The sequence below is a fragment of the Epinephelus moara genome, chromosome 16, assembly GCF_006386435.1.
Source record: "Epinephelus moara isolate mb chromosome 16, YSFRI_EMoa_1.0, whole genome shotgun sequence".
Classification (NCBI taxonomy): domain Eukaryota; kingdom Metazoa; phylum Chordata; class Actinopteri; order Perciformes; family Serranidae; genus Epinephelus; species Epinephelus moara.
Window position 1 is genome coordinate 32024601 of NC_065521.1, and position 22753 is coordinate 32047353.

Below are 22753 nucleotides of genomic sequence, written 5' to 3' on the forward strand. Positions count from 1 at the left end.
AAAATGTGATCGCAGAAAATCTTTTTCCACAAGCTTGAGTTTTTCCTCATTCTCTTTGAGGAAATGAAATTAAAAAATTCTAATAAAAAACATGAGTGACAGACTTTTTATTGTAAAGCAAACATCTATAACAGAGAACGACTTTGTGGTAAACTTTCTACACATGAAAACCAAAGACAAAGTAGATGGTTGGGTAAAAAGTGATGCTTCAGTGGCTTTCTAACATGATGCTACTATATCTGCTAGAATTACAATTAAACCCACTTAAAAAAACTGCATTGAAAATGCACACAAAAATACACAGAGGAAATGTCAGGAGCAAAACATGATAAACACCTTCCCAATAAATATTGCTTTCAAAATAAATTAAAGGCAACAGAAAATGGCTTTAATCATCCAGATCGGATCTGGTTATTTACCGAAGCACATTCCCTCACACACACACACACACACACACACACACACACACTATCAGTATCAGTAGTGTGGGTGATCCAGCAGCTGTTGAAGTCAGTCTTCCATGCCAAAATACGCCGATAAATTAATATATACGGTAAAGTACCTTTTGTTTCAAATCCTGTTTTCATGCATTATCACTAAAAAGAATCATTCGGTAAGTTAGGAGGTAAAAAGTCATTCTGTGAACATAAATAACCAGTGTCTCGTAATGGAAATATCCCAGAGTTTCAATGAGCTTTCTTTTTGGGGTGATTGAGGAAATTGCTAAAAATTCCCTTATCTGACAACATGCCCGTTGCAAGAATCTTGAGCGTTGCAGTGACTCGACACAGCCAAAATTTACATACCACTCAGCCGATGGGAAACCCTCTGCTTTACGGCATTGAGATATGAAAAACATGGCAGACGTGATGGACGAGAGGTTTTGATTGTGTGGAAGAAAACGACATCATTTCAACATTGAGGCCATGAGACATCCAAATGCATAATAGCGTTTAACAATCAGTAGTGGTCTTCATGTCACCCTTGTTCCCAACAAAGTTGAGGTAGGGGATTAAGTTCACTTCCTTTTTATCAGTGCAGTGTTGCTTTGTTATTCCTCTTCAAGATTCGCGGCTTCATAGCCTTCAAGTTCTCACCTTTTCCTGCGTTATCCTATTTAGTAACATAAATAAACCCAAGCCCTTTCAAGTAACTCCCCAAGTAAATCCCTGAAAGGCTAGCATTGCAGTGATAGTTTCCTGCTCTCAGTTGAGTCTTATTCACCTTAACTGGCCGGTATTCCAGTGTCCTTTCTCCTGGCCCTGGACAGTCTAGCGTCCCTTCAGAAATCCATCCAGCATGTAGTCTCCCTTTTCTGTCAGCCAGTAACCGGCCATGGCAGCTACACCTCCGATGAAAATGGCCGTGAAAACCATGTCACCCTTAGCAGCGAGCGTAGCTATGGCACAGATTACAACACCAAAGAACATCTGCTGCAGTACAAGGACCTCGTCATCTGTCATGTCGTCAAACAGCCCCTTCTCTGGGCCGGCTGAGGAGGTAGAGGGAAAGAAACTCAGCCAACAGAAATGAGAAGCCTTCAGCAATATATGTATTTTACTGCTACGACTGCTTACCAGGAGGTTTATTCTCAACACAGATGCTGTCTCTTCTGATGAATCCCTCAGCACAGTCACAGTGGAAGGAGCCCTCCTCATTGATACAGGCCTCATTGAGTCCGGGGCACGCTATTGCACGATCACTACATTCATCTATATCTATGAGATGAGACAAAAAACAGTTTATGGAAAAAACTTACAGAGCTGTGGCACAGAAATTTAGTAAATAAGCAGTACATCCTTACCGAGACACTTTGCTCCGTTCAATTTGTAGCCACGTGCACATTTCTTACAGCGGGCAGGACCACTTCCCATGCAGCCCACACACGCCTGGTCACAGCCTGGAGACAACAAAAGCACAGTGGCCATTAGGCATTATATTGTATGAATAACTGAATGCTTTTCTTTGTCATATGACTAAGACGACTATATGATTAATGTTTTGGGGGTTTTGGACTGTTGATCCAATAAAAATAATCAGTAGTTGCAGAAAACCATTCACAACTGTGATGAGATACAGTAGATTTTTCTTACTCAAATTTCTCCACACTAAAAACTAGGGATGAACCATTTAATCAGCTGAACAGCTGTACTGGCCGATTTTTGACTTGTTGTCTGCCATCAGCCTGTCAGCAAATAAGATGGTACTACATGATTGCAGTGGCCGATGTTTTGCATAGGCAAAAGAGCAGGGCTCAGGACTAACAGCATCCTGTTACCCAGCGACAACAGAAAGTGTGTTCAGGATGAAAAGAGATCTTCCCCCGAGCTTTATTCAGAAAACTATTGGGACTATTGGGCAAATTTAAGTTAGAACGTTATCATGATGTGTTTAAATGTTATCTTCTAAAATAAAGTGTTTGGTGAGAACTTAAATACAGTTGTTTGTAGGAAAATGTGTTGAGGGTTTGACATCAATATAACATACACTCACCAATCACTTTATTAGGTACACCTGTTTAACTGCTTGTTAATGCAGATAGCTAATCAGCCAATCACGTGGCTGCATCTCAATGCACTTAGACGACACAACTGTCCCTAGGAGTTTACAGAGGATGGTCCAAAAATGTTATATGAAAGGCCTGAGTTCACTTATTTTTTTATGAAGAAGATTTCTTTGTTTCCCCAGCACAAACGGGGGAACAGTAACAATAAAACATTGGTATCAGCTTTCAGTCAAATCGTTATTTAAAGCATCAGTATCAGTATCAGCCCAGAATTTCAGTCAGTGCATCCCTACTAAAACCAGCCTTTTTTCACACTTGATAATTGAAAAAGAAATATCACACCAGTTGCAAAAAATCTACAAATTTTGTGGAAAGCATACTTGCATGATGTCATCAGGTACAATACAGTATGCGGACAACAGTCCCTTCACAGGAGAACATACCTCTGCATTCATATGATCCTTCAGTGTTGTGACAGTAGGTGTTAGAAGGACAACGGGCCAGCTCTGTTCCACACTCGTCAATGTCTAAAACGACACATAAGGCCAGTCAAACAACACGCATGCAGAAAGCTGGCACAGAGTCAATGACATGTTACCACATGACCTCTAAAGCCAAACTCACCCACGCACTTGTTGTCATGAAGGATCCAGCCAGGTTTGCAGTCGAGGCATTTGTAGTCCTGTGGACCTGCGCATTTCTTACATGAGTGGTAGCAAGCTACAAAGTGTGAAAGACAAGTAGACAGTGGGAAGGTCAATTTTAGATGACCTCAAACAGGAATGAATACACGTAGAAAGTAGAAAACAGTTGTTTGAATCTCAACCTGCACAGGCTCCTTTGCTGTCGTTGGAGCTTTTCTCTCTGTAGTAGCCATCAGCACAGCTCTGGCACAGATTGCCCGAATATCCAGGATCACAGACACATTCTCCATCTCCGAGACGAGTCCCCTCCCCTTCGCAGCGGCCCAGACCTCCACACACACCACCAGCGTCGGATGGACACTCTGTATTGGATAAATATACTATTAGTGGTACTCTGGAACGCTTAAAAGCCAAGGCTCTGAATTAGTATGGTGATTTTTTTCTACACTGACAGCAAGAAGCTTCTGTTAAATTCTTAATTTTTTTCATACCTTTGCAGTCTGGTCCAAAGCGTCCAGGTGGACAGCAGAGTCTCAGCTCTTCTATGCACAGCCATTCAAACAAGTCTGGTGCCTCCTGCTGCCTATTGGACATATACATCATGTCAGTCATTAAGTTAAAATGGGGGCATGGTACTACATCTGAACAAGAAACAAAACAATGAAAAATGCATGTATCAGATTTACCTGTGGAACCACCATGTCTCCACCTGGTCCTCTATCTGCTCCAGCAGCCGGTTACATTCAAAATCTGCTTTCTCACAAGCAGCTTCTACTATCTCTAGGAGCCGAGTCTCACTGAAACAAGAGAAGCAATTAGAGATGAAAGTCAGAATAACGCCCCCACCCACCCCCAACAGATAGTGGAGCCATGCTCTGGTCCACTGAGAGGTTTCACTCCTCTAAGTGGACTGTAAAAATAGACTGTCTTATGTAATCATTCACACATTACACAATATCAAGGACTTCCGAAATTATTCTGAATGATTCCAGGAAAAGAAATGCAAGAAAGATCAAAGTTTTCTTCTTGGCATTTGTGATACCAAGTATTGACTGACTCCACAACCCCCATAGATCAAGTAACTCAATAAAGTGTAGGTGCGACTCTGGTTACAATGTTCTCTCACCTGCGTGCATACTTAGCCAGCTTTTCCTCTTCCCAGGCAGTGTTTCCTCCCCCAAAGTTCTTGTTGGCTGTTCTCTCCAAGCCCTAAGAAAAGGAAAATTACAAGACTCAGTAATTCTGGAAAGAAAACTTGGCCCAAGAAGACAAGCATGAACTTAACTGCAGTACCTTAATGAAACTCTCTGTGAGTTTTCGACAGGTCTGGCATGGTGCGGTCTGGACTCTGACCACAGAGAGCTCTGAGAGGAGCACCAGAGCAGGCAGGAACGGCCAGGCCCACCACATGATCCTTCGGAAAACACACAAAACCAGTAATGTGAGGCAAATCTAAAAAAATATTTGTGTTTGGAAACAGTGATCATCCGAGTAGGTATCATAAAAATACACATTAACTTTTATAAAGGTTTTAAGCGTCATGTAATATGTGACATTTGCAATATTCACTCCCTTTCCACCTTTTTAAGCTGGCATATTCAGTGTGATTTAGTGGTGACACACATATTCAGTCTTGCACTGATGATTTTATTACAATGATTCTATACCTATCATTTATAATCATGTTTTTTGTCTAGTCATTTTATTAAGGGTTATTGTACATTACTGAATTGTTCGATTTTAAGATCAAAGGAAACATTGCTTGTAAGGTGTCTTTGAGTGCTCTGAAAGGCACCTAGAAATAAAATTCATTATTATTATTATGTTTCTCTAGGGACACTGACACAACTTGCATTAACTGGATCTTACATATTATTACTATATGTAGAGAGAATGGACAAAACAACAGGAACATCTGCACAATGTAAAGCCACCCAATCCAAAGCTATGAACTATATACACCAGCATTACTTATGTGAAGCATAATGTTCAGTATTTATTTGGACAATGTTAAAGTGGTGGTAGCCTATATTATCTTATCTTTAAGCTGTAGCTTTTGTAGCTAAACTGGATTGCATTACATTACTGTCCGATATTTAGCTCACCCTCTGCGACGTCAAATATATACATATTTAAGTAATTTTTCATAATTCAGGTTACATTCAAACCTAACATTACACACAATACAGTCCTTAAGTATCTCAGTGACGTGTCTCCAAATGTTATATTAATTTTGTTTTGTTTAAAAGCACATATCTCAGTGGTTGGGATGGTCTTCTTCCAGTGTTAGCTTGGCTAGCTCAGCATCAGCACCACACACAATTAGCCAACTACTGTAGCAGCTGGCTGAGGTCGATAGTTAGCTGCTAAGCTAACGCTAATCATTGTCCGGTGTATCTCCAAAGTCTACTGAACGTTATTTAACGTTAACTATATTTTAAGTGGTCTTCAACGTTGTTATTTCTGTGTTTGCTAGCTAGCAAAACTACTTCTTGTAGCTACGCTGGTCTTACCTTATTGCAAAGCCACCACGTCCACTGCACCACTGATGATTGTCTGAATCCCTGCTGGTTCACGCACTGCGGGCACAGTTTCACATCTTGTACAGCCACTTTTTATGCTTCAAGTGAGCCATTTTAGTGGGAAAGCCAGCTGAATGTCTCGCTACTTAGCTAGCTAAGTGGCTAACGCTGGTGGTGCTCATACAGGCTCGCGCGGTGCTAGTAGCCTCGCGCTGGGATGAATGAACAGCTTCCAGTTGGTTCTGTTTTCCACACAGCTGAGCCCCACAGGATATGACACCGCCCAAACCCGCTGGGATTTAATTCATTAGCCAATCAGTCAACAGCTAATCTTACACAGGCTGACTCTGTTTGCCAGTGATGTCACACTGAGAATATCCCAACATGTCCATCAAGATATTTAAATAACAAATTATGTCGCAGGTCTTGCTTGACAGACTGTCCACAGCTGCAGTGGAGATGCATTTAAAGGGACAGTTCACACTAAAATCAAAAGTACATATTTTTTCCTCCTATCTGTTGTACAATTAACAATCTTAATTGTTTTGCTGTGAGGTGCATAGTGTTGAAGATATCAGCTGTAGAGATGTCTGCTTTCTCTTTAATATAGTGGAACTAGATGGCACTCGGCTTGTGGTGCTCAGAGAGCCAAAATAATACATTTGAAAAGCTCAACAGCAATGTCTCTCTACAGAAATCGTGACCTCATCACTCAAGATAATCCACAGAACATGTTGTGAGCAGTTTCGTGCAGGACCTACTTTCTTTCTACTATCACCAAGGCACCCCAGGAAAGCTGCAAAAGACAGAGTAGTTGTGCGCACATCCAATCCTGCTTTAGGTCAGGTGCTGGATAATAGGGGTCCATGCAGAAAGAAGAAGAAAATCCGCACACTAAATTAGAGCTCCCAGTAAGTTTTTAATGACTAAAAAAGCAACGTTTCGACCCAAATAGTCTTCCTCAGGCAACTTCAAAAGAATGAATGAAAAGGCAGGTGGCAGGTATACATATAGGCTAAGAGCCAGGTGTCATCCCACCCACGTCATCTGTCAATCAATCAGACAGTCATTCAAGTGAGCCATATATAGGCATATGATGGCTACTTGGTATGCACAAAGGATTTGCATACCCCAGGAAAGCTGCTCAGCTTTGAAGCTAATTTTCAAAGTGGCCACTCGCGGTATTACAACAACAACAAAAAAAAATTCCTCAGCCAGTGGCATAAGAAAATTGCAACAAACCCCAGTGCATACTAATATAACAGGCTCTAGTGTACGCTATTGTGCTTGTGTTGTCTTGACACATATACAGACTTGACATTGGACAGCATCAACGTACATATTACCCATCAAGCATCATTGCATGTGTCAAAATATCAATATAGGAGCCATCCATGGTGTGGAATATGTGTAGGTTGCTAATTTGTCCTGTGGGGGGTCAGTGTATTGTCATGGTGAGCTAGCAGTAGATACATGCTTCCTCCTGTGCTGTGATAGTCTAAGTGTAGTCCGGTAAAAACTGCTCACAACAAGGTCTGTGGATTGATTTGGTCATGATTCCTGGAAAGAGGCATTGTTGTTGAGTTTTTCAGATGTTTGTCTGTTTGTTTGGCACACAAGCCAAGCGCCATCTAGTTCCATTACATCTGATATCTTCAACACTTCTTGCAACTTAAATGTAAACAATCTAGATAAATCTATATAAATAGCACTACAGGTAAGAGGAAGAATGGGAAAAAGTTTAGATTTTGGGGTGAACTGTTCCTTTAAAGTACATTTTAACAACCTGTATGTAGACATTTGTAGAAGATGACTGCATTTACTGATTAAAAACAATCATTCAGAAAATGTTCAAATAAATATTTTACCCGTCAAAATCTTTAGGGTTCCTTTGTTATTGTTGTCTGCTGTGTAGTGCCACTTTATAGATTTTATGGGTCAGCAATAAATCTTTTGCATGTGAAACAAATGAAAAGATGTTCTTCTGCAAACACACATCTCCATGTTTGTAATGAATTAGTATCAACATCATTTTCTAGTCAGAGGAGCATCTGACTACATGATACAGACAGATTCTTTATTCAATCCCACTTTAAACAGTAAGACAAAACACAGTATAAACAGTCTCACTATGCTGTACAATATGTAGCCTATAAAGTCAGAGGAAGGCAGTAGCTTATTTTTGTTTGGTTTTTTTCTTCATGTCTCTTGGGGCTTTTATATACACAATACATGTGCATGCAGAATATCAAATACTAGTAAGTTTGTCAAACACACAGAGGCTTAGTTACAAACAATATAATGTCAGGACAAAACAATGGAGCTTCATCGAGATTCTTGTTTTGCATTTTAGTGTAATTTTTGTAGCCGACTATGGCCTGCTGTTTTCAAAATACACCGCGGACCACATACTGTGTTTCAATTGATGTATTTTTCCTTGACCTTTTACTTTCAGAGGTAGTGTGAGGTTTCACTGTGTTGCGCTTTTATTTCTGTGGAGCAGCAAGAGCTCAAGCTGTAACAACCAATATTTATGTGAAAAAAGAAGAACTGTTTCTGCTGCCATTAACATAAAAAAAAACACCCCGACCCCTGATGTTTAGACCAGCAAATGCAAAAGCTGCAAACAGATATTGATTTAACTTTACATCTCACAGAGTGTCACTTCAACTCATTGCTGGTTGCTGTTCCCAAAAGTGAAGCCTGGTTCTGTGTCTTCCTCTCCTGCTGTCAGACCCACTCCATTTCACTGACCTTGGGGTCTGAGTCAGGGCTGGACGGAGGCGTAATAAGGTACGACTGGAGGGGCACTGTCTCCCCAGAGTCTTCAACTCCAACTCCAACACAACTCTGAGACACTCCTGCAAGGTTTAACACAGTTGTCCCTGCTGTGAACCCTGACAGCCTTCGTGCCAGAGCTCGGGATGCCATCCTGAGCCCCCCTGCTCTTTTCCGTCTGGCTGATGCAGTAGCCATTTGCCGAGCCCCAGCCAGTTCAGTCAGAAAACCCAGGCTCTGTGACGGGAGGCTGTAAACATGAAGGCCACGGAAAAGTTCTGGCAGTGGCCGGAAACCACCTGGAGGCTCAGGCGGAAGTGATTCAAACTGCGCCAACATGAACCGCTCACCAGCGCGGCCCTGTAAATAGTCTGCTAGAATACAGCTTAATGAAGCTGTAAAAACATCTACACAGGGGGAGGAAGCAGTGTAGCTTCTTCCTGTCTCCTCATCCTCCATGTCTCTGTTCTTCTCCCTGGGAGTGTTTCTTTCCCAGCTCCGAGCTCCCCACTCTTCAGCCCTTATCCAGGCTGCCTGGGTCAGGACCAGCACCACTTTGCCCCCCTGCTTTTGCAGTCGGTTCAGTCTCGAGTGGAGCCAGGGCACAGGGCCCAGTACGCTGAGCTCAGACTGGCTCCACAGGTCTAGAGACACACTGAAGCCCAGGGCTTGGAGGGACGAACCCAGGTGACTCATAAGCTCTGGCAAAGCTTGGTCGTCATCAGGTGGGTACAGCAACACCACATGACCACCACCGACAGCACCTGAAATAGAAGAAGATTAAAACCTTTTGGAGAGTTTGACATTTTGAGAAAAAAATGTTTGTTTGCTTTTTAGCAGAGACTTAGATGAGAAGACTGATGCCATGCTGATATTTGTCTGCTAAATACAAAGCTCCAACCAGGAGACGGTTCACTAGAGGGCAACAGGTAGTTCTGTCCAGTGATGTCGACAATACATGCACGTGACCAAGAACATAAATAATTATACAACTTTACAAATGTATGAATACAAGTGTGAAAATGTAACAGTGTAAAGGGGTTGTGAAAATAGTGACTGCCCCGTATGAAATAGATGTCAGAACTTCTCATACCTTTAACGTCATCTTCTTTCAACCATCTCCACATGTACCCTAGAGGAAAAACTGAAGTTACACACTGAGATATTTTGTAAAGGTTCTATTAATCCCAGGTAGCCAAAGTGGCCTGGCCCAGCATCGGCCCAAACTCAGCATGCAGGAAGAAATCAGTTGCATCTGTTTACCCGACTCGGCTGAGACTTGGGATGAATGACGGCCCAGAATCAGGTCAAATAAACTGGCATGATTCGGGCAGCCGAGTCTCAGCCGGGATGCCTACAATGCCCAATCAGGCCCAGATTTGGCAATCATCAACGGGCCAGAACACGTTTTGGTGCTAGCTGCTAATTCATCCTGGAGCCCTGTCTCAGGCAGAGAAGGACCATGTCTGTAATGGCTAAATCTGGGCCAGATGTGGCAAAAGTAAACAGGCCAAAGCTGGCTTACATTTGGCACCATGGAGCTGAAACACAGCCGAGTGCAATTTTTACCTGGGATATTTTGTTACCTAGAAATAGGTCATTAAAACTAACCTTTAAGGACCCCTTGTATGAGATAGGCTCCGAGTATGGCCAAACACATCAGCAGTACTCCAATGAGGAGTGGTAGGCTCCATCTCCATCGTGATGCTGGAAAATAAATTAATTATTAAGTACAGCAGTCTTTAAAAAGCATATTAAAGAGGTTTCACAGGCACTGCTAATGCTACAAGTCAACATCAAGTGAGTGTTTAACTACTTATCTGCCACATTCTCATGAAAGAACTGTAACTTGTTTAGCTGATAACAGTTAAACATTAAACACTCTTAATCTGGATCTGTCAAATAATTAATAGTCTTACTTGAAAATGGACAATGGGGCTTTAAGTATGACTTCATCCCATGTATCTTTATCTAGAAAACAAGTGAAAGAGTCAAGGTAAGCACAGTAACAGTGAAGCAGTAAACATGTTTACGACTGTATGTATAAGATTATATGTAGTATATCAAGGCAAAGCTCACCTGAACACAAAGCAGAGGATGTGAAGACGCATTGAACTCTCCTGTTTTCTGAAAAGTAAATGAGCAAATATATGAATGAATAAATAATGACCAAAGATAAATTAAGCTTCATCATTAAACATACAGCAATAATGTAAGGCAAACTCATAATTAATGTTAAAAACATGTAAACACTGTGGTTCCACAGGGTGAGGGTAGGACTAAAGGTGCAGTCAGGATGTGCAGTAGGCGCCACAATATAAAATAATTTTAACTACAAGTAAGACATGCATGTAACATGTTACTTCAAGGGATCATTCATATTTTTTCCTCTCACCTGTTGTGCTGTTTATCAATCAAGAATGTTTTATTGTGAGTTGCCAAGTCTTGTAGAAAATGACCATAGACATGTTTGCATTCTCTCAGATCTTATCGAACTACGTGCCAATCGACTTGTGCTGCACAAAGTGCCAGTGCAGTTTCATGTAGGAACTATTCTTTCTACTGAAGTACACCAGCCAATCGAATCACCGTGCAGAAAGAAGCGTTCATCTACTCATGGACAAGAAGCAGATGACATGCAAAAATTATTGGCCTCCACCTCGGCTGAGCTGTGATATTAGCTAGCTCAGTGGTGCGAGGTGAGTTAGTGTTAGATGCAGTGTAGAAAGATAATAGTTCCTACATGAAACTGCTCATGACAAGGTCTGTGGATTATCTTAAATAATTTGATTTCTGGGAAGAGACATTGCTGTCTAGTTTTTAAGATTTTTTTTGTTGGCACTCCGCAACACATTCTCACTCCGACCTCGTCACATATCGACGTCTGGTCATGGACCTTCCACGTCCATATGAAACGTGGAATGTACCCTGGGTGCATTGGTTGTTGACGTTCTGGGACGCCGTGTCAAGTTCTGCCTGTTACATGCATTGTCTTCTTTCAAAATACACTTCTGTTTTCACGGGAAATTTATCGTTTACATACAGTCTCTTTCAAAATAAAAGCACTACATCGGCACGACAACCTGAATTGACTTTTTTTCCTCCAACAACTAACGCACGTGGTTACGTTTAGGAAAAAAGAACAGGGTTTGGTGTTGTAATCTTATGAGACGCAAACACTGCTCTCCCGGGTGAATATTGGTGTTTGTTGGACCCGTCCAGCACCTATCCCACCCGCCCTACTCTAACCTTTGTTCTTGTCCCACTGCGTTTCCCCCTGACGCCGCAGAGCGACGTTAAACTGTAACAGCGACCAACCGTGTATCATGCCAACATGAAAGGCCGGCTTTTTTCGCCTGTGTCTGACGCCGCAAATCACTGCCCAAGTGTCGGATTTCAATGACTTCAGAGCAAGACCGGGTTGCACCTTGAGCACCCCAAGCTGAGTTCCATCTAATTCCATTATATGAAAGAGAAGGTGGACATCTTGACGGCTGATACGTCCAACACTCTGCAACTCACACCAAAACAATGTACATTGATGAATAGTACAATAGGTAAGAGGAAAAATACGTATTTTTGATTTCAGTGTGAACTATTCCTTTAAGTAAAGTACATAAGTATTGGTGGAAAATGTACTTAAAGCAGGGATGTGACAGCTTGCAAAGAAAGCAAAGTTTGTCTTGATATTTTTACCCAGTGTCCACTGCGAGTTGCACTCCAGCCAGTATGGTTGTGCAGTCTCTGTCTGGAGCCCGACACCTCGTCACACTGGTCTCCTGCCAGGTCTTTCTTGCACAGCCACATCTCTGCCTCCAGTCTGCAGGGGGCGCTCACATTCCAGCTCAGCCCTACGCCACCCTCCCTCATCTGAGTCTCCTCCACAGACACAGACACGCTGTGCTGCATTCTTTCCAGTGCATCTAAACAAAAAAAAACATTGACATGCTTTAAAATCATTACCATGAGAGTCTATCTTGCTCTCAGGTTGACCTCTGTGAACTCCCTTTACCTTGTTGGTTGTTGAAGGGGCAGAACCTTCTTTGAAACTCCTTTCCCTTCCAGCCTACCTGAAAACAAATTTTTGGTTTAAAATATATTTCCCCCCAAAATGTTTGCTGTCTTTTTCTTATCTGTTACAATTAACATGTCATTTACCTGGAAGCACAGGCATGGTGCAACAGAGTTCACCGAAATGACTATTTCTGTCTTGTTTTTGGGCTGCGAAGGTTAAAGAGAAAGTTAAAAGGATCGATATACAAGGACAAGATTGATTTTTGACTAACAGAGCAGACTGAGATGAAAAGTTAAGCATTAACTGACCCATACAAGAGCCTCTCCGGCCATGCCGTTCCAAACCATCCGGCACATGATCTCATCTGGTCTGTCATCTGCATTTTCCAGTTGGAGGACGACCACATTTCTCTTCTGATCAGTCACAGCTCGGAGTCTGGGAGCTGACACATCAATCGTCACCATTTAGAATTGAGCCGTCTTTCGCAACATGTCATAGAAACTGTTTTTATGGTACTTTCTTGTGCATGCTCATCAGTAGGCTTATGCAAACAATACATGTTAATCTAGATAAACAACAGGTGGATGTCTACATAATCACTAACCATCACACTCCTTTACAGTCCTCTCTAGGGTTGCGGAGCAAGCTGTAATAAGGAAGGATGAGAGGACGTTTAGTGACATTAGCAGACAGCATTTCAGTGTTTTTCTTCCATTAAAGCACTTGACCTCACCTTCTACTAAAGATGGGACTGTGATATTTTGAACATGGAAAGTTTCCTTTGAATGTGTGTAGACTTGGACAACAACTTCACTCCCGAACGTCACTCTCTCTGCAAACAGCAGCTGCATTTGAAGGAAATATACATATAGTAAACTTAAAGTATTTAAATAACTCAGTGACAACATGCACACTAAAAGACAAAGATATTTTGGAAACTAGCCTTTGAGCACTTCCAACACATTCTCACTCTGACCCCATCACGAATTGACGTTTGGTCATGGACTTTCCACGTCCACATACATGTCGTATGGTACCCTGGGTGCAATGGTTGTTGATGTTCTGGGACACGGTGTCAAGTTCTGCCTGTTACATACATCGTCTTCTTTTAAAATACACTTCCGTTTTCACAGGAAATTTACGTTTACAGTCTCTTTCAAAATAAATGCACCACGTCGGTACAACTCCGCGAATTGACTTTTTTTCCCTTCAACAACAAACACACATGGTTGGGTTTAGGAAAAAGAACAGGGTTTGGCTTTGAAATCTTACCGGACTTTCGCCGCCTAAACTTTTGTCCTTGTCCTGTCGCATTTCTCCCTGACACTGCCAGGCGCCATTAAACCATACGGCAACCAGCTGCATATCATGCCGATGTCCAAGGACGCCTTTTTTATGGGCTTCTAACGCCGCAAGTCACTGCCCAAGCGCCAGATTTCAACGACTTTGGAGTGAGACTGGACTTGCGCTTCAATAAGTAGGAGTGTCAGATAGTGAGAGACTAGCAGTGATGGAAAGTACTCAGATCCTGAAAGATGATCCTTATAAGACAATGTAAAAACACTCAGTTTCAAATAAAAGTTCTGTATTTAAAATACTACTTAAAAGAATATCAAGAGAGAGCGGAGAAAGCTCGGAGTAGAGCCGCTGCTCCTTTGCATCGAAAGCGGTCAGTTGAGGTGGTTTGGGCATCTCATCAGGATGGGCACCTCCTGTAAGAGGTGTTCTGGGCACGTCCAACGGGTGGGAGTTACCCGGGGCAGACCCAGAACATATCTCATCCGACCTGGGAACACCTTGGTGTCCCCCAGGAGGAGTTGGACAGCGTTGCTGGGAAGAGGGACATCTGGAATACCTTGCTCAGTCTGCTGCCTCTGTGACCCAGCTTCGGATAAGCAGTTGAAAATTGATGGATGAACTTAAAAGCATAGAAGTATTGTTGGCAGGATTTACTGTTGTAGCAGGTTACGTTTGAGAGTTTATGTTTTTTTAGACGGAGTTGGATGGTTTTAAGCAGTGGTTCCAACCTAGGGATTGCGCCGCTCTTATTTAAGTCACAAGATAAATCTGACAGGTCGTGAGATGATTAATTGGAGGGGAAAGAAGACAAAGTCCCGCTACACAGATGTGTTTTCATATTTTGGAATTTTCAATTGGTTTCTTGGTTAAAATACAGAACGACCATTGAGCACTGTGTGGGAACTAGCAATTAGCCAATCAGCACCATGGTCAAGCCAAGCAGTGCCGGAACGAAGAGTAACAACAACCCTGGAAGCTCTACAGACAAAATAGTAGCTGCTATTGAGGCTCTTTTAAGTATTGCCCAACATCATAGTTTGTTTTTACTTTGCTCCGCGTCACTCGTAACTCCCACAAAACAGGTTTATTGACATGGCTATGATGTTAGATTCAGACAGAGACATGGGTCTCTCGTGACTGGTTAGGGAAAATCAAATCAATCTCCTCCAGAGAAATCAGCGAACGCAATATCAGACTGAAGATGGAAACGGAGTGTAACAAATTGGCAGTTCTGTCTGATATCAGGCAAGAGGATATGAGTACTGGAGAGGAGTTAAGTACCTCTGAAGTACAGTCAGATAAATCTACTTCCCACCACTGAAGACTATACTTAATTAACGAATCAACAACAGATACAACAACTACACGAGGTAATTCCTCACAGCTACCTTGTGTGTGAGCTGTTGAGAAGATGCTCGGTCTAACCCTGAGTGGCTTGGTTTGAACTGTAGCTCTCTGCAAATTTCCATGGAGCCTGGGGAGCTGAGACACACGATCACCGAAGCTGTAACACAGAGAGCAGAGAAGAAGAAAGGTAAACTGTGTAATCAGAATAGAAAAGGTATTCAACTTAATGTGTGTTTTGGGTCTGATTTATGGCTCTATACCTCTTGGCACAGGAAGCACCAAGTGACCACTTCCCTTTGATTCAGGCCAATGAGACTCCTCTTCATCATTACTGTCACCAGACTCCTCAAAAATCTCCTTTGCATTATCCACTTCTGCAAATCAACGACAGTCAAAACCACAGTTGAGAACGTGATGTTTTAAGATCACAAGAGCAGACAAACAGGTAGACAAGACAAGACAAACAACCACTGTACGATGACAATGCAGGAACATGAGATGATTTGGCAATGACAGTAATGACAATGAAAACAATCATTGGGGTGTGAAAGACACCTCAAGGAAAAATTATTTAGAAAATTTAAGGCATGTCACCCTACCTGACACCATCAAGACATGAGATTTATGATGAAGCTACCTTGGACTGCGATGATGATTTGCAGGCAAGGCGCACAGTCCTTTTTGGCCGCGCAGCACAGAATCACTTTAAGCTGCACTTGTGCAACATTCACTGTATCATCTGGACCGGGCAGGGCAGCAGCGAATGGAGAGGCTATGGAAAGAAGATTCTGCTTTAGACAAAGTGTGAGATTGTTATCATGGTATGAGATGCACTTGTGCTGAATGTGTCACTACCTAATTTCACGGTGCAGTCAGCCAAACCCTGGAGGAAGATAAGTTGTGGATGAGAATTAAACAAATGAAAAATTAAATTTCAATACATTTTAAAAAATGGACTGAACTTGTATAGCACTTTTTTTGCCTTCCGTTCACTCAAAGCGCTCTAACAATACATGCCACATTCACACACACATTCACACACTGGTGCCTGAGGCTACTATACAAGGTGCCATCTGCTACTCAGTAAGCATTCACACACACTCACACACCAGTGGAACAGCCATCAGGGTCAGTATCTTGCCCAAGAATACTTCAACATGTGGGCTTGAGGAACCAGGGATCAAACTGTTGATCTTCCGATTAGTGGACGACCTGCTCTAACTCTGAGCCACAGCCACATATACACTCACTGGCCTCTTCATTAGGTACACCTCTTCAACTGCTCTTTAACGCAAATAGCTAATCGGCCAATCACGTGGCAGCAGCTCAATGCATTTAGGTATGTAGACATGGTCAAGTATTTCAGAAACTGCTGACCTGCTGGGATTTTCACACACAACCATCTCTAGGGTTTACAGAGGATGGTCCCAAAAAGAGAAAATATCCAGTTGCCTGGTCTGATGAGTCTGGATTTCTGCTGCCACATTCAGATGGTAGGGTCAGAATTTGGTGTAAACAACATGAAAGCATGGATCCATCCTGCCTTGTATCAACGGTTCAGGCTGCTGTGGTGGTGTAATGGTGTGTGGGATATTTTCTTGGCACACTTTGGGCCCCTTAGTACCAACTGAGCATGGTTTAAACACCACAGCCTGCCTGAGTATTGTTGCTGACCGTGTCCATCCCTTTATGACCACAGTGTACCCATCTTCTGATGGCTACTTCCAGCAGGATAACGCACCATGTCACAAAGCTCAAATCATCTCAAACTGGTTTCTTGAACATGACAATGAGTTCACTGTACTCCAGTGGCCTCCACAGTCACCAGATCTCAGTCCTATAGAGCACCTTTGCTTGATGTGGTGGAACGGGAGAATCGTATCATGGATGTGCAGCCGACAAATCTGCAGCAACTGTGTGATGCTGTCTCTGAGGAATGTTTCCAGCTCCTCGTTGAATTGATGCCACGAAGAATTACAACAGTTCTGAAGGCAAAAGGGGTCCAACCCGCTACTAGCAAGGTGTACCTAATAAAGTGGCTGGTGAGTGCAAGTTTTAATTTAAATTTTAATGGCTCATTTCAATGTTTTATTTGTAGAATAGCAATGAAAACATCAGACAGGTGAAAATTAAAGAAGAAATAGTAGAGTAATAGAGTAGGCAGCTGCAGGAGCATTGAGGCGGTCGTTTTAAACGATTTTGTCTGTGATTTACGGAACTTTGCACCATGAAAGAAAGGCATACTGTGAGCAACTTAGTTTAAACTTGATCTACAGTCAACTATCCGTGGAAGACATTCAAAGAAGAAGGCAATGTCTGAGAAACCTAGGCAAATGCACCCGTGAGCAGGACAAAGACGAGGACAAAGATGAGGAAGAAACAGGTGTGCTGTTAAAGGAGCTGAAAGTTATTCAGTCAAAGATGGACAATATTGAAAAGCAACTGAACAGTAAGGTGGATGGACTGTATGGATCAATGGAAAAAATCCTGAAAAGTGAGCTCAAAAAGTGCGTCAAAGAAATTCACGATAATATTGATTTTGAAATCGGGGCACTAAAATCCTGTTTAGACCTGCTGGAGCAAAAACTTGGATGGAGATTAATAATAAATCAACGTAAAACCCAGATTATTCATTTTAGAAAAAAAGGCACTCCAACAAGTAATAAAAATATTACCTTTGGGGAGGTAAGACTGGAATATACATCTACATATAAATATTTAGGATTTACTTTTGATGAGTTTATGACGAAGGAAGTGGGAATTAAGTTGTTAGCAGATTCAGCTGGGAGGGCATTAGGGTCTGTGGTCAGCAAGTTTAAGATATGTAAAACTCTTGGATATTCTACCTATTCACAACTTTATGATGCTTGTGTCTCTCCCATATTAAATTATGTTTCAGGGGTCTGGGGGTTTAAGGAATCTAAAATTGCAAATTCCATAGAGAACAGAGCCGCTCGTTGTTTCTTAGGTGTGCATAAGTTTGCTCCGATTCTGGACGTTCAAGGTGACATGGGCTGGCTTCCTGGTTCTATAAGACGTAAGTGTGAGATGATTAGATTGTGGAATCGTTTAGTCAATATGTCAGAAGACAGGATCAATAAGAAAGTTTTTATTTGGAGTAAATTCAACGGCTCTCCATGGGCAAAAGAAATATTCACTCTATCTGAAGAGGTGGGATTACAGTATATATATAGTAATAATTTAACTTGTTCAATAGCCTCAATTAGTGAGAAGCTATTCGCTTTATTTGAGACAATAATGGTTAATATTCTGTTAAAACCCAAATTACGAACATATATCCACATTAAGCACAATTATGGCCCCGAACCTTATGTTAAAGCAAACCTAACAAGAAATCAGAGGTCCTTAGTGGCACAGTTGAGAACAGGAATCCTTCCCTTGAATCTTGAAGTTGGCAGATTTAAAAACATTCTAGAAGATTAAAGGTTATGTGAATTATGTGAACTCAATGAAGTTGAAAGTGAATCACATTTTCTTTTATACTGTCCCTTGTATGATGAACTGAGAACTCCAATATTTAACGAAATGTCTGTTAAAAACCCAGAAATTTTCTGGTGCTCTGATGATGATAGAATGAACTGGTTATTTAATTTTAATGTCTTTAAGCTTGCTAATTTTGTATGTGAAGCCTGGAAAAAGCGTCAGGATGGTTTATATGTTTAATTGCTCTACTGCCTGGTATCTGGTTTTTCCATTTGCTGTCTTCTTATTTTTGACATGACAGCTCATGACAGAAACAACACATACTTACATAAGGAAAACAGATATGAGAAGATCTGGACTGGCCTGTCTCACTGTGACTCATTCAGTGGTTTTCTCTCGTCGCTAATATCTATTATTTTGTAAGCCCATTTGGGCTGGGCACTTCTGGTGCATGACACAATAATAAAAAATCAATCAATCAAGTATTTTAGTGGTGACAGTTGTATTTTCATTTTCTCTATGGGAGGGACTTATGTTTTGGACCAGCGTGTAACATGACATTTCTACGCTTTATCAAAACACCAAAAAGCATGTTGCTCCATTCCCAGTACAGATCCAGAGAGTGCCATTTATATGTCATATACACAGCATATACATAACAATACATTGGCATTACTATAAGCACAATTTTACAAGAATAACAGACTGTTTTTCACCTCAAACAGTTTGTCTTTTCATGGTAAGTATAGCACAAGTGTTACTAACGATGACTCAGTTTTATTCAAGTATCCCAGCTGATGAAAGTGTGACAGTGAACCTGCATGCACAATACCAGGAACCTGAAACTGAATCAGCTCAGTGGAATTCAGCCACCTTTAATCTTACTGTCTACACCTGTGATTTTTCTGGTGTGATGTGTCAAAATGACTTTCATCACAATTCCTGCAGTACTTCAACACTTAAAGAAAATATGGCCACATAAAGTCTGGAGCTGCTCCATAGACAGTGAATGGTGAGAAGGGAATGTTCTGAGTGTATGGGTACATTTTCTGTTTCAGCACTGAGAACACTGCAACAGAATAAAGCACATTTGGGTCTAAAAAAAGAAAACAAATACTCTGTGGGTGTACAAAATCAGGCTCCCATTCATTGTCTATGGGGCAGCTCCAGACCTTATACCCTATGACATCACAAGTCTGAGACTTACTTCTCTGGTTTCTGGCTTAAAGAGAGAGCAGCTCATGTTCACAAATATTGATTGAACTTTCCTAGACAGTGGAAATAATAACAAATCTAAATTTAGGTGGTGTACCCCTTTAAGTGTCTCAGTTTTATGCTACTTTACACTTCAACCTTATATGTGCTTGTGTGTGTATTATATAAAACATATATTGATGGTCTCTGTTTGATAAAGCTCTTCAGAGACACTTCAAGCTACAACAACCCTCCTTGGAAACGGAGCAGTGGGGTAAGGTGTCACACCCCGGCACAAAATAGTAAATAAGTAATGGACATTAAACTCTGATCTCTCTCCCTCTGTCTCCTCTACTAGTTCAACCCAAAAACTGAAGCCTGCACACTCATTAGTTCAATCTAGTAAAACTAGATCAACTAAAATATTAACAACTTATGACTGATTTTAATGTCTTGCATCATAAAGGACAGATTCTGTGATCTAAGAGACAGTGGTTTTACAAATGACCTTATGAAAACAAAAAATAGGTCCTATATGTTATAACAAGGTGTTTTAAATTCACAATCAAGTACATGATAGGTTACACAAATACAGAAAATCTGTACCTGTCACATGTAGCACCAGTTAACATCCTGGTTCCAGATTCTGGAACACAACTCTACTCTGATACAACCTAAGATAACCTTAATGTGGCATTCAAAGCCCTTATCTTGGTTTCTGAATATCCTTCCTTGGTGCAGAACATAGTGGCTCAGAGAAATCAAGACACAATTGCAGCTAATCAGAAACTGGATGCTGTTATGATCATGTACACAGGGATATGTAGCCTATTCCTCCATCCTGAATACGACCAAAAAAACATGATACTTGTGCGCATGTAGACGCAGCCACTGTGACTTGTTACCTCGCTACAGGTGAGATGAGGTGCGCCTCGGTCAGTCACCTCCAGCGCCCTCCCGGACACGAGCAGCCAGAGTTGCAGCAGTGACAGCACCGAGAGAGTGACATGAGGGACCCGAAGAGGTGTGAGAGCCATTTCTTGGAGAGCGCCTCTGCGCCTGGCACAGTAGTCTCTCTCCTGCTCCACGGCTCTAGACTCCCCTCATCCCGACACACACAGAGAGCTGATCCCACTATCCTCCCAGCACCATAGCATGACAGTGAAACTCCGCCGATGAAAATCCCGCCACCATGGCTTGTCCTCCCACACCAAACTGGTGTTGCGCTCCTGGGATTGTGTTCCACACGTCAGTCCTTCAGGCTGATGACAGGTTAGGAGTTGGGCGTGTCCCATGCAGATTGGATCGAGCAACAAGTTTCTGCTTGGTTGGTGAATTCGGCGGAATCCAGAACAAGAGATGAATACGTTTCAGTTGAAACGGCCACAGGCACACCCGCCTGACAGCACACATCCATATAATAACATTGTGCAACTAAGGGACTTCTATGAGATAAATATATCACACTGTAAATTTAAAAGAAAATGGGATGGGTGTGAATATTACAGAGGACGAATGGTTGTATATTTGGGGGATACAACACTCTACAACATCCTTAGATTGATTAATATAATAAGTTGCAAATCACCGTCATGTTAGAGCAACACATTCTCACTCCAACCTCGTCACATACTGACATTTGGTCATGGACTTTCCACGTCTACATATGATGTGCAAGGTACCCTGGGTGCGTTGGTTTTTGACGTTCTGGGACACTGTGTCAAGTTCTGCCTGTTACATGCATGCAAAATACACTTCCGTTTTCACAGGAAATTTAACATTTACAAAGTCTTTTTCAAAATAAAAGCACTACATCGGTACAACAACGCATATTGATGTTTTTGTTCCTCCAACAACTAATGCACATGGTTGGGTTTAGAAAAAAAAGAACAGGGTTTGGTGTTGTAATCTTATAGGACGCTAACACAGACGTGAAAGGATGGCTTTTTTAGCCTGTGTCTGACACTGCAAGTCATTGCCCAAGCGTCGGATGTCGACGACTTTGGGTTGAACATTGAGCACCATAAGCCAAGTGCCATCTAATGACATTATATCAAAGAGAAGGCAGACATGTCGATGGCTGTTAACTCCAACACTCCGCAACTCACACCTAAACAATCTACATTGATAGATAGCGCTACAGGTAAGAGGAAGAATAAGTATTTAAGTCTCTTTCAAAATAAATGCACTACATCAGGACAACACCGTGATTTGATGTGTTTTTCCTCCAACAACAAACGTGGTTAGGGTTAGGAAATAAGAACAGGGTTTGGCTTTAGAATCTTAAGGGACGCAAATGCTGCTCTCCCAGGTGAAGGTTGGTGTTTGTTGGACCCACCCAGCACCCCTTCCGCCCGCCCTAGTCGGACTTTTGCCGTCTTAACATTCGTCCTTGTCCCGCTGCATTTCCCCCTGACACCGTCGGGCACCATTTAAGTATAACCGCAATCAGCCACGTATCATGCCAACTAGAGATGCACCGATCCAGCTTTTTCAGTTTCGATACCAGTCCCGATGCTGTGGCTTTGAGTATCAGCTGATACCTGATACTGAACCGATACCATGGTTGACCTAAAAAGCTATATACCTTTACATGTAGAACAGAAAAGACTAGAGGCATCAGGCATTGATGACTAAGCAGTTCTTTCCTAAGATAAAATGAAACAAGATGAAACAGATTAATGCAATGATGAACTTTTTTTTTTGCCTTTAATGGACAGGACAGATTGAAATGGGGTGAGAGAGAGAGAGTGGGGGTTGACATGCAGCAAAGGGTTGCAAGCCGGAGTCGAACCTGCGACCGCTACAGCGAGGCATCGCCTTTGTACGTGGGGCGCCGGCACTATCCACTACGCTACCAATGCCCGAACTATTTATTTTTAACAAAAATAAACAATTATGCAACAGCAGGTGAAATAGTGTGAAATACCTCCATACAGCAGATTCTCTCCTTCGCTCCATGACGTATGACGTAGCTCGCGTTGCAATAGATCTAAAGGGAAAG

General features: G+C 42.0%; 2 protein-coding genes across 2 annotated transcripts; both read right to left on the reverse strand.

Annotated features, from left to right (window-relative positions):
- Positions 1 to 92: 92 nt before the first annotated feature.
- On the reverse strand, positions 93 to 5946 carry LOC126403342 (protein disulfide isomerase Creld1). The gene is made up of 11 exons (XM_050065943.1): positions 5664 to 5946; positions 4444 to 4564; positions 4277 to 4359; positions 3837 to 3947; positions 3642 to 3733; positions 3333 to 3512; positions 3131 to 3226; positions 2950 to 3033; positions 1805 to 1900; positions 1578 to 1718; positions 93 to 1492 (listed from the first exon to the last, which is right to left on the reverse strand). The coding sequence occupies exons 2-11, from the start codon at positions 4558 to 4560 to the stop codon at positions 1272 to 1274; spliced, it is 1221 nt and encodes a 406-aa protein (XP_049921900.1). The 5' UTR covers positions 4561 to 4564; positions 5664 to 5946; the 3' UTR covers positions 93 to 1271.
- Positions 5947 to 7567: 1621 nt separating this feature from the next.
- wu:fl23c11 (interleukin-17 receptor C) lies at positions 7568 to 20970 on the reverse strand. Its single transcript, XM_050065828.1, has 16 exons — positions 20655 to 20970; positions 15967 to 15994; positions 15749 to 15883; positions 15372 to 15485; positions 15153 to 15268; positions 13199 to 13310; positions 13070 to 13111; positions 12774 to 12907; positions 12609 to 12671; positions 12463 to 12520; positions 12147 to 12373; positions 10530 to 10577; positions 10370 to 10421; positions 10062 to 10157; positions 9544 to 9582; positions 7568 to 9214 (listed from the first exon to the last, which is right to left on the reverse strand). The coding sequence occupies exons 1-16, from the start codon at positions 20784 to 20786 to the stop codon at positions 8403 to 8405; spliced, it is 2208 nt and encodes a 735-aa protein (XP_049921785.1). The 5' UTR covers positions 20787 to 20970; the 3' UTR covers positions 7568 to 8402.
- Positions 20971 to 22753: the final 1783 nt, after the last annotated feature.

Bases quoted from the DNA above. Each gene is read 5' to 3' on its own strand.
- LOC126403342 (XM_050065943.1), bottom strand. From the start codon at position 4,560: ATGTGGTGGGCCTGGCCGTTCCTGCCTGCTCTGGTGCTCCTCTCAGAG. The intron at 4,360-4,443 runs GTACTGCAGTTA...TCCTTTTCTTAG, and splicing joins TCACAGAGAGTTTCATTAAG to GGCTTGGAGAGAACAGCCAA. The intron at 1,493-1,577 runs GTAAGCAGTCGT...CTACCTCCTCAG, and splicing joins TGTTGAGAATAAACCTCCTG to CCGGCCCAGAGAAGGGGCTG.
- wu:fl23c11 (XM_050065828.1), bottom strand. From the start codon at position 20,786: ATGGCTCTCACACCTCTTCGGGTCCCTCATGTCACTCTCTCGGTGCTG. The intron at 13,112-13,198 runs GTGAGGTCAAGT...TCCTTATTACAG, and splicing joins AGTCCCATCTTTAGTAGAAG to CTTGCTCCGCAACCCTAGAG. The intron at 10,578-12,146 runs GTAAAAATATCA...TTTACTTTTCAG, and splicing joins CAACTCGCAGTGGACACTGG to AAAACAGGAGAGTTCAATGC.